At 44.6% G+C, this 19,448-nt stretch overlaps 1 protein-coding gene across 1 annotated transcript in view; it reads right to left on the bottom strand.

Annotated features, from left to right (window-relative positions):
- KCNT1 (potassium sodium-activated channel subfamily T member 1) overlaps positions 1-19,448 on the bottom strand; it is a 739,470-nt gene that overhangs the window by 291,605 nt on the left and 428,417 nt on the right. The window contains exons 12-13 of the mRNA XM_078640347.1: positions 12,229-12,393; positions 11,049-11,185 (exon numbers count right to left, since the gene is read on the bottom strand). Coding sequence (XP_078496473.1) covers positions 11,049-11,185; positions 12,229-12,393 — 302 coding nt within the window. The remainder of the gene's footprint in view (positions 1-11,048; positions 11,186-12,228; positions 12,394-19,448) is intronic.

Below are 19,448 nucleotides of genomic sequence, written 5' to 3'. Positions count from 1 at the left end.
CTCTATATTTGTGACCAGAAACTTATTTTACACATCAACCAATGTACTAAAAGGTCATTTCACAAATCGAGGAATCATAATGAGTCACAGAGCACCCTGTCTAGAGTATAAGCTTTAGGCAGGTAGCAACTTGCAACTTCCTACAATTGGTCATAATCACCAAGATGGTGGCCTACATAAGACAGCAGACCACCATCCCTAAGATTACTTTCCAAAAAAGGAAACTTTTTTCAAAGCAGTCCGATTTCCTTTAACGAAAGAGGGCTGCCAGGCAATGTTCTTTTTTGACAAGTTTAATTAAGAACTGACCTGCCTGCTGCCCCTACAACTTCTACCGCAATTTGCAAAGATTTTCCCTTTTTCAATAGGATACCACCCCAGTATGGGAAACAATGAAGAAAAACGGTGTAGTAGTAGCACACCAACAAATCTAGTGAATGGCAATGTTTATGATCATCACATTTTTCGTACATTTGGCCCAGGATACCTTCTTGGTTGCTTATCCACCATAGCATGAGATGCTGCATCCAACTATCAGAGAGATGCATGTTCAGACGCCCAGTGTGTCCCAGGCCCATTGTAAGGTGTGTGTGCTATTCTTTGTTTCATCTGTTTCTGTTTGCCCTAGTTATAAATTGTACTAAGTCGTTCATTAATGCATATTTGACTGCATTTTAACCTGTGTTTTAAATGTAGTTAGTATCAGCACATCTTTCATTTGAAAGGAAGAGTACTTGCACTTCTCAGAAGGGCTGAATTACTTTTAGAGGGAGACTACCAGCACTTCCAAGTGGTAAACAGTAGTAAAGTGTGATGGTGAGTACCCACACTCTTGTATTAATCGAAGCACTGAGTTTAACCTCACCTATGACATGACCACCATTATTGTGTGTTTGAGTATTGGTACTGCTGAGGTGTGTGGGGTCACGTGATCTCAGTTTGCCCTTACTTCTTCAGCACTCAAGGTTTTATTTTGGCACACATTGAATTGAATTTGAATTTGTAAGGTGCACAGCGACCCCAAGGGGTTTCCCGGCGCCGGCCAGATAGGAGTGCAGAGAACTAGCAGAAAGGTCAAAGAATTGAAGAACCGAGTCTTCACATTTTTACGGAATAGGCCAAGTTCGTTTCCTCACGTAGTGGGACCGGTAAAGAGTTCCACAAGGTAGGTCCTAAATAAGAGATGGACCGGCCGCGCATGCGGGAGAGTTTGAATTTCGGGACCGTGAACCTTATCTGGCGAGTACAGCGCAGAAGATGCGGATGTTGGTAATGCTGAACTAGCTTTTGTAAGTAAAAGGGACCACTCCGGTTTTGATCTTAAACATGCAGCAGAGGGCTTTAAATTTAATACGATTCCCCACCATCAGCCAATGAAAATCTACAAAGAAAGTTAGTGACTGACGAGAATTTCGGCAACAGACACAAAAGTGTACAGCCGCATTTTGTACCACTTGAAATCTTTGAATTAAAGCTTTATTTGAAGCCAGGTAAAGAACATTGCAGTAATCCAGCCTAGAGGTAACAAGGGCATGGACTACCATTTTCTGGTCAGAAAGGGGAATCATCCATAGAATTGTTTTCAACCATTTTAGAATAGTAAAGCAAATGGCAGAAAACCTAGTGACTTGATGATTCATAGAAAGATGATTGTCAATGAAGAAACCCAAGTTGCGGACATGGTGCACCGGCAGAGGCAGTGCACCCATTTCAGGTGGCCAATGCTGAGGGCCCCACAGATCATGTTTCTTCCCTAAAATCATCACCTCAGTCTTTTCTCCGTTCAGTTTGAGCAATTTTATTTGCATCCATGATGCAACTTTGCTCAGAGCTGAGCTGATTGAGGAGCTGAGGGGTCCAACCCCTTAACTGAGGAAAGGGAAAAAATGATCTGAGTGCCATCAGCATAAGAAAAAATGGAGAGACCAGCCTCTTCCACCAACATCAGCCAAAGGATGGACATACACATTAAATAGCAAAGGGCTCAGCACAGACCCTTGAGGGACTCCATAAGGGGATGGGTAGGAGGTAGAGTTTGCTGACACCGAGAAGACCCGAAAGGTTTGGTCAGCTTGGAAGGATCCAATCCACTGTAAGGCTACTCCAGTGACGCCTGCCCCTTGCAAGGCTCTCAGCAAGATGGAGTGAGACACTGTGTCAAATGCGGTGCTGAGATCTAATAGGATAAGGGCCACAGTTTCACCTTCATCCAATTTGAGGCTTATCATTTCTGTAACTCCAAGAAGAGTTGATTCGGTAGAGAAACCAGCCATGAAACCTGATTGAGAGGTGTAGAGAACATTCTGGGATTCCACATATGTGGTCAACTGTCCATTTATATGCTTTTCCAGAATTATGGAAAAGGCTGGAAGCAGCGAGATGGGATGGAAATTGATGGCTTAGTGGGGTCTGCATTAGCTTTCTTTAGAAGAGGGAGGACCATAGCGTGTTTCCATTCTCGGGGTACAATGGCCTCCAACAAGGAGGCATTCGGGAGATCCATAAGTATAGAAAATAGGGACACAACCCGTTGTTTAATCACATGAAAGGGGAGTACATCTCGGGTGGACCCAGATTTCATGTTTGCCAATAAGTGGCCAAAGGAACTAGGTTCCAGGAGGGTCCAAGTTTCCAATCTATTCGATGAGAGACTATTATCGAGTGGCCCTGGACCAGCAGACTCCAGGGTGGTGGCGATGAAGGACAAGACCTCCGGAAGCAGAGATTGAGGATGTTTACTGAGAGGTGCAGAGTGAATTTGTTCGACTTTGTCTTTAAAGTAGAGGGCAAGTTCCTCACACTGGGTGCCCTTGAGAACAAGGAGAATAGACTGAGTATATGTGCTGTATAATTCTTTAACCACCTTAAAAAAGGGATTTGGAGCAATGATGGGACTAAGAGATTTTATGAGTAAAGAACTCAGCACGAGTTGCTTTGCAGAGGATGTGGTATTCCTTAAGGGATTTTTTATAAGCCACTTTATCTTCTTCAAGATAATGTTTCCTCCAGGTTCATTCAAGAGTTTACACTAACGGGCACATGCATCATTGTCAATTGCATTCGCAAACGGTGCGAATCGCAATTTTCGGCCGTTTGTGAATGCAATTGACAAAATTGGGATGCATCATGTTTTTCGCAATTTTAGAAATCGCAATCATGTTGCGATTTCTAAAATTGCGATTGCATTTAAGAAATCGCAATTTTAGATTTCTTAAATGCAATGCATGAACATTTTAAATTTGCGAATTCGCAAATAGGGAGAGGTAAATTACCATGAAGTTGACCTTCATGGTAATTTGCAAAAACATTCAAAAATGCACAAAAGTGCATTTTTGAAAGTTTCATTTTACACACACACATGCCCTTGGGGCATGTGTGTGTGAAAAATGCACTTAAAGTTATATTTCAGGGGTGCAGGGGGGGGGTCCTTTGGACCCCTCCCTGCACCCTTGAAATTGCATTCTCAATTTGCGATTCGCAAATTGCTAATCGCAAATTGAGAATGACTTCCCATTCATTCCTATGGGCCTTTAGGCCATAGGAATCAATGAAAAGGGATTCCTTAATTGCGATCCGCAAATTGTGAATCGCAATTAAGGAATTTTAAGAAATCGCAAAATAAATTGCGATTTCTTAATGCATAGCCTTTTGCGATTTCTTAATTGCGATTCCTTAATTTTCGCAATTAAGAAATCGCAAACGGCAACAATGATGCATGTGGCCGTTAGATTTCTCAGTCCTCAGCTCCTTAGAAAACCAAGGAGCTGGTGGCAGTTGTCTTTTAGCGCGCTTGTCGGACAGAGATAGGAAGATATCTACTGCTCGAGTAATCCAATTATGGAAGAAACCAAAGTCGGTGACGGTGATCTGTTCTGCAGCTGGTTTGCAGTCCACTAACAGTCTATTAAGAGCTGAAATATCAAGCTTTGTCCAGTTTATCCCTTTTTGCTCAGCAACCAGGGAGGGCCCTGGAGAAGAAAAGGCCACTTTCAAAGAAAAAGCTACAGAAATGTGATCGGACCAGAACAGCGGAAGCGCAGGGCCGCAGCTAAACTCAGGAAGATTAGAAAAAATCGGGTCTAACAAATGACTCGTAGTATGGGTAGGACCTGAATTGCATAAATGGAGTGGAGAAGTGTGGCTCACTGGTTAGAGGAGGCAGACCTGGAAGCAGAGGACAGCCCAGGACCAGGGTTCAATTCCCGGCTCGGCGGGGTCTTGTGTCCTAAAATGTCCATGTACTCTACAATTCTCGCTCTGGTGCCTACTCGATTCACGGGTTCACACTCTGCGACTCTGGGCAATAGCTTGCTTAATCTCCACAACGGCCCCTCGCGGCGGGATGCCTGGCTTTCACCTTGCGGATACCCTGCTGGGGTTATCTCACAGGGGAATACCAGGACGGGTTCCCTAAGCAAGCGCTTAGAAACCGCTTGGTGATTTGCGCTATATAAATTCCTGTACATTTACATTTACATAAATACATGTTCATAGATTCTAGATCAGAAATGAGAGACCGTCTCTTGGTACAATTAGAATCGTCTAGATGAAAGTTCAGATCGCCCAGAATGGTGAAATTTGTGGCCTTCAAGATGTGGGGGGCTTCTTGATTGGCCGAAGTAAGTGCCCAAGGCCCAGATGGGCCAAGAGGGCGATTCATCAAACATCAAAAGTAAAATTGGGCGTGAGTGCCATTTTAAATAACAGAGCTTCACAGTCGGTGACATAGAAGTAATCTGTTTACGTAATGGAGCTTTTATGAATAATGGCTATGCCACCCCCAAATTCAACTTCCTGTCTTTCCGTATAATGGAGTAATTAGATGGAAGTGCTGATGCCACATCATGTCCTGAACTTTCCTGTAACCAGGTCTGAGTTAAAAAGACAGCATCTGGTTGATTAATCATCAGGAAATCAAAGATATTGTTTTGATGTTTGGGCAGAGAGAGGCAAATAATGTTGTATAATGTATAGGCTTTATAGGAAGGTAATGTGCCTTTATGGGACACCCTATTAGGTGACCTTGCTGGGCAGGGTTGTCCAGCTTCACCACCCGTGTGCCTAGCCCTAGTATAGGAATTTCTGTTATGGAGGTACTCAGCAGGAGAAGACCGGCAGTGCCGACAGTAGGTGTGGGAGTCATCACCTTTAAAAATATTGCATTTGGGGGAAAAGGCCTGGCGTAACTTGGTCAGTTATTTAGTAAGATAGACTAATCCACAAACCTTATTTGGTCCAGGGTTTGTGGCCCTGGTCCTGGTTGGGCGCTGATGGGCGCAGATGGGTTTGCCTTTGGCCCGCCCGCTGCCCGCGTCCGCTGCCCGCGTCCGCTGCCCGCGTCCGCTCCCAGGCCATTAAATAGGGCCGAAGAGTGACGCGGGTAATAACCACGAGAGTGCTAACCGGGTCGTCAGGCACACCAAAATGGCCTCCAGAGGGCCGGAGCCTCTTGAAAAGTGCAGTTGTCAAAAACACATCAAATTCATTTAGTCATAAAAATACATTAAGTAAAAAGCAGTGGAAAGCACAGCATTGCGGTTTTAAGAATAAAAGAGGAACTCCTATCTAGTGCTGGCCATCCGCTCAAAGGACATTAATTAGGGCCGAAGCGTAACGCAGTATAATAACCACCAGAGTGCTAAGCGGGTCGTCAGGCACACAATAATAGTCTCCTGAGGCCAGGAGCCTTGTGAAAAGAGCAGAAGTCAAAAACACATCAAATTCATTTAGTGATAAAAACACGTTAAAAACACATTAAGTAAAAAGCAGTGGAAAGCACAGTACTGCGGTTGTAACAATAAAAGGGGATCTCCTGTTGAGCGCTGCGCGTCTGCTCCCAGGCCATTAAGTAGGGCCGAAGCTTGATGCGGGGTAATAACCACTAAAGTGCTAACCGGGTCGTCAGGCACACAAAAATTGCCTCCTGAGTACCGGAGCCTCCTGAAAAAGTGCAGAAGTCAAAAACACATCAAATTCATTTAGTGATAAAAACACATTAAGGAAAAGGCAGTGGAAAACAGTGGAAAGAACAGTACTGCGGTTTTAACAATAAAAGAGGAATTCCTATTGAGCGCTGCACGTCCGCTACCAAGCCATTAAGTAGGGCCAAAGCGGTATGTGGCGTAATAACAACTAGAGTGCTAACTAGGTGGTCAGGCGCACAAAAATGGCCTCCCGAGGACTGGAGCCTCGTGAAAAGTGCAGAAGTAAAAAACTAATCAAATTAATTTAGCCATAAAAACACATTAAGAACACAACCATTTGGTATATATTAAAGATGATCAGAAGAATATGTCCTTTTATTCCCCATGATTCACGTAAAACAGTGGTTATGGATCTGGCCCTGTCCAGACTGGACTACGGCAATGCTTTCTATGCAGGGATTCAGACCCAATACCTAACTAAACTTCCGCGTCTCTAGAACGCCGCAGCAAGGTTAGTGCTGGGCATTCCCAGATCCGAACCAGTCTCCCACAGACTAAGGGCCCTCCACTGGTTACCGGTGGACAAAAGGATAGTGTTTAAGTCTTTGTGTCTGGCATACAAGGCACTTCATGACTCAGGACCTCAGTTCTTGAGAACACACCTCAAATGGTATGTACCAGCAAGAAGTTTGAGATCTACTCACGCAAAACTTCTACAAGTACCCAAGTTCAAACAGGCTAGGTGGGGAGGGAGAAGCTTCCTGTGGAGGACAGCCAAGTCATGGAACCTTCTACCTATCACAATAAAAAGTAGCCCGTCGCTTCTGGCCTTCAGAAAGGCAGTAAAAACCTGGTTGTATCCCCGCTAAGGCAGAATCTCAACCTCTGGAATAACCTGAAGTGCATCAAACAGTTGCGCCAAGAAGCCTTCGGGCAATCGCACGCTCTATAAGTTTACTAATCAAATCAAATAAAATAAAAAAGCAGCGGAAAGCAGTGGAAAGCACAGTACTGCGGTTATAACAATAAAAGAGGAATGCCTATCGAGCGCTGCACATCTACTCCCAGGCCATTAATTGGGGCAGAAGCGTGACGCGGCATAATAACCACTAGAGTGCTAACCGGGTCGTCAGGCACACAAAAATTGCCTCCCAAGTCATCAAATTCATTTAGTCATAAAAACACATTAAACACATTAAGTAAATAGCAGTGGAAAGCACGGTACTGCGGTTTTAACAATAAAAGAGGAAGTTCTATTGAGCCTTAGATTGCTAAGGTGATAGTTACATAAGTGACAGAGGTTCATGTATCCTTCAACAGCAGGACTAGTAGCATACATAAAAGTACTGTAAATAATACCCAATTTGTCACATACACTTTTGATTACCAAATTTGACCAGCAGAGAAACCAAAAACAACAGACATGCTCCTTTTATTCTGTGGGAAGATGACTTTTGGCCTGATGAAAAGGACAACAGGTTCTGGTTACTGAAAGCTTTGATAACATGCACATTTCACCGATAAGGTATTATCATCGCCTGTTAAGAGGTTATCTATCTCTTGTGAGAACAGCCAAACACCTGGGAACACTGAGAAATACAGGAGCAGAATGCAGGTCTGTTACGCACGGGTGATGGGACATCCTCTAGAGTCCTTTCGGACAGCCTAAGCCGTATGAACATCTACAAGATACAGCAGTTCCAGGTGTCCCTCAACACAACCTGTACTGAAGTCTCAATCACTAGGCGTTATACCCCGGGAGAGAAACTCCAGACATTTAGATGAGTGGGTGTCAATGCACTAGACCTACTAAGGATATTGGTGTGCTCCTTTTTCCTCTTGATTGCATCACTTTATGAATACTTGGTGGTGGGTCCACATGTGGAAAGGTCAATGGCTCTTTGTTTTTATGGTTGTGGCTAAAGCAGCTCTCAGATTGGAGGTAGTGGATGGGATGTTTTGGTGGGAAAGGGGGGGGGTTTAATTTTCATTACCATTCTCTTTTTTGTATTTTTTTATAAATACACATAACTGATATACTAATACTTAAAAAAAATTATTTGGAAATGTATGTATTTTTATTTATATAGAGCAATCCTAGCTAGGAAGCAATGAAGCACTATACATTACATGGAGGTCTAGGAGATGATTTTTGATTGTGTATATTAAGTGAGAAATACATAAATAAATTACATATTTTAGGCACAGGGAGCTTAAGTTATTTGCCAAGAATCACATGATGATGAGGCTAACACTGAGGCTGAGATTCACACTAGGGTTTCAGGTGCCATAGTTCTAAAGTTCCAAGTTCGGCAGTTCTAATCACATCTTCTCCTAAGTATATGTTTTTTGGCAGTGGGAAAATATGTTTCACGTGTTTTGCTGTGGTGTCTAGATTGGACTCACACACATACATTGCATGAATGGAATAAACCTACCAATGTGTCCCTTTTTTTAAGAATTGGGTGATGTAATCTTGGCACCAGCACTCGACGGAATCCTGACAAAAATGGTGCGAAAAACCTTATTATTAAGGAGAAGGCCTAGAGTCTCCAGGACCAACAGAACCAATAGATCATCTGGCAATATTGTAACACCAAGAACAGAACATGTACTATTACCTTGCAATATCACATTGTAACTATGTAACTCTCAGAAAGCCTACAGTGAGGGTATTCACTTTGAGACCTGAAGCACACTGGTCAACACTAGCCTGGAAATTGTGGGGCAAAGCCAGACTAATTTATAAATGGCTGGTCCATGCTTTTAATGGTATATGAGATGAAAATTATGTGCTGAAACACTACACGGAGTAATTAGCAGTGGGAAAAACCTTTTGTGCTGTCTATGTTTGTCTTTCTAAGGTCTAAGGGTAGCCCAGATGTGGGTCACATGCCCACATTTGTTAGGGCCCAAATTACAGCTTTCTACCGAGACCCAATAAAGCTGAAAACACCTGGGATTGCTTATGCTCTTGTTCACAGGGGATCTTGCCTTGTAATTCAAGCTGGGCTGGGCCAAGACTAATTTGCATATGGGTAATCCCTACATGAAATTACACAGACATTGCCGTCATGAGTAATTACCAATGGCTGAGGTACAGTAGGAGGGCTATGCTAAGACATTCATGAGATAAATAAAAGAATTCCATCCATCATTTTGGGCCAAGTTAGGCTCCTAAAATAAGCAAGCGTATGCCCAGGCCCCACTTTACCATGGGACACATGCTGCACTACAATGATCAGGCACAACAAGGCTGAAAACAGTCTGGCGTTGCTTGTGTTCCCACTCAGGTGGGCCTGGGACTGTGATCTGGACAACCCCTTTGTGTGTTGGGTTTATCAATGATTTACATATGACTGGCCTATGTCTCCATAATGGCACAGACCAATTAAAATACAATAGACTAGATTATGCACAGAGCAATTTACAAGTACATATTATTACTTATTTAACCAACTGACACAAATGTGTTCACATGGGCACCTCTAAGTCACAGAAATCCGTATAACCTGCAGATTCTCCAGGTTCCATCTTGTCTCCCATCGTCTTCAACTGATACATGGAGTCCCGTTGGGCTCTACTCATCAGTATCAGCATCAAAAAGGACCAATACATGAGAACACACCACTCTACTTGAAAGTCTCCTCTGCTCCAGACATCTAACTCCTCAAAAACTGCTTTTACCTCACCCATACTCATCACCACCAAAAATAATTCATACTATTCACCAAGACCAGGTAACAACTATTCCAGATTTGGCTTAGTGGCATGAACCTGGACAAATTCTAATGCCAACTCATAAAATGTCAAGTCTCTTGGTTTCAGCATGGAGACTGACCTCACCTCCCAAGATAAAGAGAGCCTCAAATAAGCTATCTCAACTGCAGAAAGTGAATCGATTTATCCCAGAAAACAACTTCAAAACTGTAATTGAATTCCTTGTACTTGCACAATTGGAGGCTGCCAATGCCCTGCACTAAAACTTCCAAGACTGCACTATTCAACACTTTATAGGCATCTTACACGCTGATCATGAGTCTGAAGATAAAGGAACACATCACCCCCACCCTACTGGAACTCCGCTCCCCATTATGTGTTTGTCATGGGAATTTATGCCGACCAATTACTATTTTTGGATCCATAGTGCAGCTGCAAATAGGGTATATTACAGAAACCAACCTTCCTCAACTTCTCCCAAAAATATGCTCACAGTTATTCAGGCACAGGAGAAGTTTCAAAGTTAAAAGTGTATATTGAGGTCAGGTGACCCCTGTCTTAATATAAACCTATGTCTTAAAACAGAAGAAAAAGAGCAGTAATGTGTTGCAGCAATGCAAAGAAAGGGGGACTTATTGCTGGCACAGGGTGTTTTGTACACAGATTTTAAGGACAGACAACACATCTCTTGCCTCACTTCCCTGCTTTACCATCTATTGACTCCGCGTTGTGCACCACATCTGCCAAGGGCATGATTCACCCTTTCGAACAGATGTTTCCCATTACTCTCTAATATCACAAATGGCAGATGGACACATTTTAATGCTTACATAATTTGCCAAAGGGCACAAACGCTCAAAAGTTGAATGTGAGACGACCTCTCAAAAATCTTTTGATGACCCACAACCAGAAGAAGCTAAATAAATCTAATAGGACCCAGTTGGCTTCAAACACCCTCAAGTCAATTTCTTGTGTTGCGTTTTCTCTCATCTCCCATACGCTGCGGTGTGCTACTGTCTGCAGACTATATTGAATTTGTTATCCTGCATCATGATGCTGCCTCACGACCAGAGAACCAAGGTAAGACTATAGTTCAATATTCTAATATTTTGAATTGGTCACCGATATGGCAGAGAAGCCTTCCAAGCTTCGTAGATTATGTGAAGCCTTGACGTTGAGACGAACACACAAATAGTGATCCCCGTTATAAATCGATTTGATGTGATGATACCACCCTGGTTATTAGAGCTACGAATGATTCTGACCACGATTTAGCATGCATGCTTTGCATACAATTGTTCATTCATAAAAGTAACATATAATATCTCTCCTTAAGACATTCTTTTTTTCAATGCTGACTGTAAGGGATTTCAGCAAGAATAAAACAAAGAAGCCTCCACTTACTTGGCTCTCATGAGATCTTGATCCTTCAGTGCTGATCCTTGTAGATAGATTACTCGCTGAGACCACAGCGGAATCTGAAGAACTCTTCGAACCTGAATGTCCATCTCCGTTGGGCAAAGAATCACAACATAGTAATCCTGAAATAAGACAAGCAAATCATTGGATATTATAGATTCTGATCTCCTGAAGAAAGCTGGGCCTGATAGAAAGTCCACCTACCACTCATCTTACAGGACAAAAGGAAAAGCACTTGCCTTAGTAAACCCAACATTACTGCAGACAACCACACCTCACCTTCTTTATTTTCAACACAGTTGTGTCCATTTAATTGACAACCATGTAGCAGGTGCCTGGCAAAAAATTATACTTCACACAGAATATATGCAAGGAGGCGTCTTCTAGGTGGGCACAGAGATGATTAGTTCAATATGGAAATCTCCCAGTCAAAGCCACCCAAAGAAACTCCCTCATCCAACTTCATAATAGCATAACAAGCATAACCAATCTGGTTAATAGAATATGTACATATTCTTTGTTTGGGCCTCATAAACACTCTAGGGATTTTCCATATGCTGCAGACACAACCAGCAATGTTATTGCACATAGGTGATAAGGGTAGCCCACATATCCATATGACCTTTCATAACAACATTACCTAAAGTAATATCTCACAAACCGTTTGATCCTTCAACTTCCAAAAATAGAACATTCATTATATGTTTATTTTTTCAGCATTAATTCAAAATTGCACCTTGTCAATGGACAATGATTGATAAAAGTCAAAAGGAACACCTACTACAACAAGCAAAATCAAAAAGTCTCCTTAAATTTAAAAGATCAGTAGTTAAACCACAAGAGTTGCAAATCAGTCCAAACTATTACCTCTGGCTAGCTCTGAATAACGCCCCTGCTTACAAGAACCAACAGGTCACTAATATTCAGAACCATGATTAGCACTACAGATAATTGCCTACATATTAAATACATCTATTTTTTACCCACGAATATTGAGAAAATGCTCATTCTGTGATTTTGGATGTGGTATTCGAAATGTGATGCTCTAGACATACATTACACAAAAATAGCAAACAGTTTTAATATTTCGAATTCATTTATCTATGTTCTGGAACACGGTACTATATAGCAGAACTGCACTTGGACAACACTCTTAGGCCTTTACCTGAAGCCGGGGATGAGCATAAAACTCATTCAAGAAGTCCATCAGAAGATCAATTTTCAGGGAACTGACACACAAGACCACATGTTTTTCAGTCTGAGCCCGATGCCGGCTATAGTTTCCTCCAGATTTTTGGCGCTCCATCCATAGATATACAAGTTCTTCAAACTAGTAATACAAAAAAGATCCACTTAGTAGACGTATTATGGTCTGAACATCATACTTTTAAAATGTCCCATAAATGGTCAATTAAACGATGTCCTGAAATTGATCACAAAATCAAAGGGAAGTTTACTGATTAGCTTAACCCGTTCCGTGCTACCGTCGGCCAACGGCCGACGGGAGCACTATCTGCCTGGTGCTGCGAATGACTGTTGACCGTCGCAGCCCCACCCGTTTGTTCGAACGTTCAGCACTGGCGCGGAACGTTCGAAGCAATTAACGTGTTAAAGTCATTATCCAAACATTTACATCACTACAGAGATCTAATATTGCAATACAAGACGTTTTAAAACTAATTATTATTATAAAGAAAATAATCAAAGGATGGGTCGCAAAGCAGAGAGTGATTTTTTTTCAAACTGACTTCTTTGTAACCCACAAATTCATTATGTGCTGTCACTGATGAACTAATCAGTAGCATCATAAAATACCCCCTTGGCAGAGTTTTGGAAACATTCTTGGCTCATTAATATTTATGATGAAAAAGTCCTTTTGCTTCCTCTCTGTGAAAGGCTTTGAATGAAAGGATGAAGGGCTTAAATTGAAACATATTTTTAGGTCTGGTTAGACAGAGCAACTGTTCTATGTGATTAACCTAAAAACATTGCTTTCAGTAGTACTACAGAGACAGCATTTTGCTTAGCCAAGTTTTAATTCTGCATACCTTTCTCATTTTATGACTGTGTGCCTGATGGTTTCCTTGAGGGAAAGCTCAAAACAGTAGGACTGATTGTTTATGATGACAAGCTATAAGCCTGATTGGTGCGTTGGAAAACATTATATCCGATGCCATAGGTCTGATCTGCTTACTATTAAACGTTATGACAAAGGCAGTAGGCCTATCTCATATAGTGTGAAAACTTTGTGTTAAAGCCAGTAGACCTTTAACAGTTGGTTGCTATTACAGTGTGTTAAAGGCAATAAAAAGGTATTTTGTTGTATGTAAGCTCATTTATTCTCTGCGGCCCTCTGCACATACAATGAGATTTGAGATATTTGTTGAACTTTATTCCACCACTGATGATTGTTACTGAATGCAACTTTAAATACCCTGATTTTAATATTGATCTGTCTGTTTATTCTTTACGTTAAAAAATAATTAAACACATTACAAAAAAATCTCATTGATTACAGTTATAGGCTGGGGTGTGTGGTGTTGGCCACCAATTCTGACAATCCCTGGGGTGTTCACTGTGATTATGCCCTATTGAGGTGCTTTTACATTTTTTTTGCCAACTTTCAGTATGTACATTTTAGCAATTTCATAGCTCTGTGTATAATGGTTTCCAGCATATGTGCATTTCAGTAGGCCTCTACTGGTTATAGTGTTAAGTAACAGACTATAGGAGGTAGCTCATAAACTTTATTTTTTATAGTGTTAAGCCATAGCAAAGGCTAAAAGCTTATCAAGTCACTCGAAAAAGTTATATCCGATTCCTTAGGACTTATCTATTTATAATGAAAAGTTAAGACGAAGTATTTTTAGGCCTGATTGCTTATTTTGTAAAGTATGTATTGAAGGCAATATGCTTTTAGGTGTAGAATTTTATTGCACTGTGCTAGCGCTGTAGGCAGGCATTTGTTACATGAAATCTCACAAATTTACAAATGAATGCTTTCTAAAGATATTTTTCATCTTCGCAGCATCCGCCTTGATATATGTGTGCTGAAGGAGCAAAAGACGGTCAAAAGGCATTCAGCCGTGAGCGAATCACTACAACCGACAAGAAGTCCCTCAGGCTGAACCGCCATGGCTGATTGTTCCTTCGACAGCCTAACTGATTGGTAGACAGGACAGTATGCTCCTGGCCCCCTTTGACATGACAGGGATTCTCTTTCCACTGTACTAGCAATATGGCAGCTACAGCCCACTCAATAAACTCGCCATCTGGAAACGGATCTGCAAAGATGTCACTAAGTCCTGGACTTTTGCTGCCGAATTCTGTTTCCACCGCAGTTTCTGTGGCTCCCCCTCTGCTTTTTCTGTCCTAGAACAGTACCCTGTATTTTCTACCTATACCTCATGTAAGATCATTCGAAAACATTCTTGAGCAGGTTCACTAATATTTTCTTTTAATAGTTGGACATCTATGAAACGTATGTTTAGCATTTGCTGCGATTGATTTCCACATTTCAAGGGATTGAAAAACTTCCTCAGTGGTAAACATTGGAATGTCTCAAGTGGTACCTTTTGATGCTTACTCCTGTGTTCTTTATACTACTGTTGGTTCCCCCTGATGACTGTCCTCTCCACATCTTTCCATTACTAACCTAAATCACCTGCACAGCATCCTCGCTCTCCTTCCTGCAGACCACAGGGACCTCTTGTGTCAGTGGACACGTGTTGCCTATTTTTCTTTTGAAAGAGTATATTTTGTCTTAACCCCATCTCCTCCTCTCCCACACTGCTCCCTATGTCAATACATTACCTGCATAACTGCTGTCCTTTGACCGCATTTGCTGTTTTCTAGGCTGGTGACCTTATCATACTTCGGCTCTTACATTATTGAGAATATTTGGATCTCTTTTAATGCAGTAACATGATGGTAGTTCTTGTCTGTCTATGGTCTCCTACTGTTGCTTTTTATCCTTCACACTTCTGTTTCTTCATCTGTTACTTTTTATTAATCTCTCATGAGCTCCTGCAGTCTTTTTTCAATCTTCAAATGTTCTCTCACTCTTTCTTTTTATTTCCCTCACCATCTCTTTGTAATGTTGTCAGCCCTGAAGAAGGCCTCAGGTAGAACACATTATTACACACTTTACCAATAGAAACCTCTGCATGTATAGTGTCTGCGAACCTAGGCATTAGGTTTGCAACCAATGAAAGCAACTGTACTTCAAGATGTGGAACTCACCAAATGACTCTGTGCATCAATCTATGGACTCACAATAAATGAGAGACCAAGGCATGAAACTTTCTCCCAATAGGTGAAACTGTGCTTTATGATGTAAACCATGATTAACAATATGTCCCAAACAGAGAAACTGAGATTTAGTGAATGAAATGTCCACCTGCCTCTTGTATATGTGCCTGTTAGAAACGGGATCTCTGGCTGGCCAAGGCTTGCGCCAAAGTCAGTCAGAGACTACCACTTCCAAGTCAGGGCAAGGGAATCACACACCAAGATAACCCCTGCTCACCCTCTAGGTAACGTGACGCGAGCAGGCAGGCTAAACTTGGAGGCTATGTAGGTTAAGTGTTTGCGCGCGCACCCAGCAACAACACCCAAGGCCCACCACAAAGGAAACTCCACACAAGGTTATATAAAGATAGCCTTTGTATTATACCAAAACACATTAGATAAGAACACACATTTTACAATGTGCCAACAGGCACGGGCAGAATTTACAGGGGATATGTACAAGACAAGGCCACATGGACCACTGTCAGGAATATGCACTTTTAGACTTAGAAATACTGTTAGGAATAGTACGTTGTAGATCATAGAATAATAATCACTTTAGCACAAATTAGCACACAACCAGTAATTACTGGTAAAGGGTAAGTACCTCCTATGCAACCCTAACCACCTTAGGAAAATATTGCGCAGGGAACCAAGACCTCACTAGCAACACCTGTACTAGGAGAAAACAACCACCTAAGTATCACCAACATTTAGGGGTATAAGCATAGGAACATTACACATGATGCATTAACATTCAGTGGTGAAGGGAAAGAAAACACATGATGCATCAAAACACATTCAGAGGTGTAAGGAAGGAAAACACATGATGCATCAAAACACATTCAGAGGTGTAAGGGCAAGTAATTGTGCAAAACTCACATGAGCCACAACCTGTGGCAGTCCCTAGGCCCTCTGGCCTTGTTGGCGCTAGGACGCCCTGTGTCCCAGTGTCAGGCACCTAAACGTGGCAACTGCCCACGAAGTGCTGGGCAGCTGTGACAAGGATGATGGGGCCAACGTTGGAGCCTCTCGGCTCTGCACAACAAAATGCCCCCTCTGAGCCTCTTGGGGCTCTAAACAAATGGGGCGCCGTGAGCCTCTCAGGCTCGAGGAACAATCACTTATGTCCTGTGGGCCTCGGGAATTGTACCCTGTGTGGGGGTAGCGGCCCGCTGCCTGTCGGGGCCGCTCTACCTCCCAAAATGCACAAACTCGAACTTGCACAGATGCTCCGAGCCCCTCTCGGCTCTACATAAGAATGCGGCCGTCGCTGGAGCCTCTCTGGGCTCTAAGAAATGCCACTGAGCCTCTGTGGCTCGAGATAACCAAAATTTCCCCCGGGGCCCTCTCAGGGCTCTAAAACAATACTGCGGGCAGGGAGCCTCTCGGGGCTCTCAGATCCAATGGTGCCTTTGTTGGAGTCCCCCTCCGGGGGACTCAACAGACAATGGCCCCCGTGACTTGTGAGCCTCCTAGCTCAAGGAAGGAATGCCCCCGAGGCCCCCACTCACCAGCTGCCTGTTGCGGGGGCTCCTCCTCGCAGTGGGCAGGACTCCTTGGGCCTCCTCCGGTGCTGCGGGACTCTCCCTGCCTTGCTCGTGGCTCCGACTGCGTTGTCTCTGCTCAGGAGGAGAGCAGACTCCTCACTCTGCGGCGGGGGCAGGCTCCGGCAATGTGCCTCGGGCCGCCTCCGCCTCACTTCCACCACTGCTTCCGGGCACGGGGCTCTCTCCGTGTCCCGCCGGCTCTTCTCTCTCTCCCAGGCCTTCCTGCGAGGCCGGGTAGGCTCCCGTCCTCGCTTTCTCCTACCACTTCCTCTTGTCCCACTCGTCCCGCCCCCGGCCACAATCCGGGTCGCACTGGCAGCGGCCCGGCAACGTCTCCTTGCGGCGGCGAGTTTGAGGGGTAGGCTCCCTCGGTACACAGCGCTCCTTGCGCTCAAAAAAATTTAAAGCGCTCCCTGCGCTAAAACAAAATAAAGCGCTCCTAAGCGCTATGGGCAAAGATAAAGCGCTCCTAAGCGCTAGCAGCAGAAATAAGCGCTCCCAAGCGCTAGGGCACAAAATACAGCGCTTCCAAGCACTTGAAGGGTGAACAAAAAGTCCAGCAACCAGGTCCTTCTTGCAGAGCAAGGCAGGGGGGGGGCAAGGCTGGGCCAGGAGCCAGTTCACTGGGCCCTCCAGGCAGGAAGGCAGTCCCAAGTGGCGGTTCCTCCTGGCGGGCAGCAGCAGCAGCCCCCCTCAGTAAGATCAGCAAAGAACAACTTGCAAGGGGACACAGCCCCTTTTTAAACTAATAAATCCTTTGTCTGTGTGCAGGGTGGGGGAAGAACCAGTCACAGCTGGTCTGGGAGCCCTCTTAATGTGCTCAGCCCCTCACTCTATTCACTAGGCAGGCTAGGGTCGTTAGACGCACCACAGGGGGCGGAGCCAGCATTGTGTGGGGAAAGCCCAGCCCTATTCAGGACCCAGGTGCACTCCTCCCCAGCCATAAGCATGCTAATCTCCACACTCACCACTGGGAAGAGCCATCATGACTCATGGAGCCTGGCATCCCAGCCAGCTCCAGCCAATCACACGCCAGCACCTTTACAGCACACACACAGCCATGTCTAGAAGTGGCACTTACACACTAGACACATACACGCCGCATCCATCATTTCGCAGCATTCAATCACACGAGTCCGCACATACCAGACTCGAGCCTGTACACCCCACGCATCAGGAACTACCAGGGACACAGACATTCCCCATGCATTCCTATGGGAGGGCAGGCCAACCTTACTCCACGCACTCGAGTGCGCACGCACTTTCCACTGGGACACAGTGAAAGTGCGCAGAACCCAAAAATCACCATCACCAGTTCACCATTAAAAGCAAAAAGTTTAGGGGTGAACCTGCCAGAAGGGCCAAGTCCAACACAACCCCCTTCCAGCCAAAACTCAGGGGAAAACAATCACCACCGTGATGGACTTCCCTGCTTGGGGCGATAGAACACGGACGCGGGCCCACAACTGCAGGGACACCCTCCTTTTCTACGCCACGGTGAACCCATGGGATTCCTTCCAAAACCACTGTCTGGAACAACTGGGCTATCCCACTGGTACTCCCAAGCTGTCCGCGGCCAGGACCAGGCCCTGGGCCACCCAGGTGCCACTGGTCCTTGCCTATTTGCAGAGCGGGGGTTAGTAACCCCTGGCACATAGTAGCTATTCTCCACTCTTCCTGTCTGCAAGACAGGACTAGACTGCCACTGATTCTCCAGCCTAGGGTCTACACCCTCAGGCAGACCAGGAGTCTCAGGGAAGGCTCTCCTCCCCCTACCTCTTCTCCTAGGGTTCCTCCGTCTCCGGCGACGGGTACAACCAGAACACCATTCCAACCCAGGGTTTAACCCCTCAGGTTGCACCGGGGTCAGAGGTGGGCTCTCCCACCCTCTGCACCCCCTTCCAGAGGTCTGCACTCTCCCAACTAGAGAGGTTCCCCTGGAAGATGAACCGGTCAGGACACTGTTTACAGACGTCCTACGCTTCAGGTCAGGCGGATCCTGAACCGGGCCTTCCAACCTCTGGTCTAGAACCTTTGGTGGAATAATTGCCTGGCACTCCAGGACTTCTGGGGATTCACACACCATCCCCCCGAGGCTAACAAATGACACATATGTAGTGTGACTGCCTGCCTGGCACAGATCTCCCGTCCCCTGTCCACCTGGCAGTGCGTTAAGATCCCCCAGAACAGAAGTGGCGCCACCCGGGTCCCCCCAAGAAGATCTAGCTCAAATGGCTAGTCCCTGGTCCACTGGATCATCCACTGGGAAACTCATCCCCCAATCACTCCTCACTTTGGACTTCTGTGCCCTCCCTCCTGGAGTAGCACTGCCGGACACTGGAACCCCTGGAGCTCTAGTTACAGATGCTCCAGGTTCCCTAGACACTAGGAGATCTTCCTCAAATGGACTAACAGGACAGCCTAGGTCCCCAACCTGGTGTTCCCTCAAGAAACCATCCAAGTCCTGAGGCAGGGCTTCGGGCGTCTGGGGACCCTCGGTCACCCTCTTACTCCTGCTCCACTGAGCCATGCAGTAAGCCCCTAC

Source organism: Lissotriton helveticus, chromosome 5_1 (genome assembly GCF_964261635.1).
Source record: "Lissotriton helveticus chromosome 5_1, aLisHel1.1, whole genome shotgun sequence".
NCBI classification, from domain to species: Eukaryota; Metazoa; Chordata; class Amphibia; order Caudata; family Salamandridae; genus Lissotriton; species Lissotriton helveticus.
This window is presented reverse-complemented; position numbering and strand designations above follow the sequence as displayed.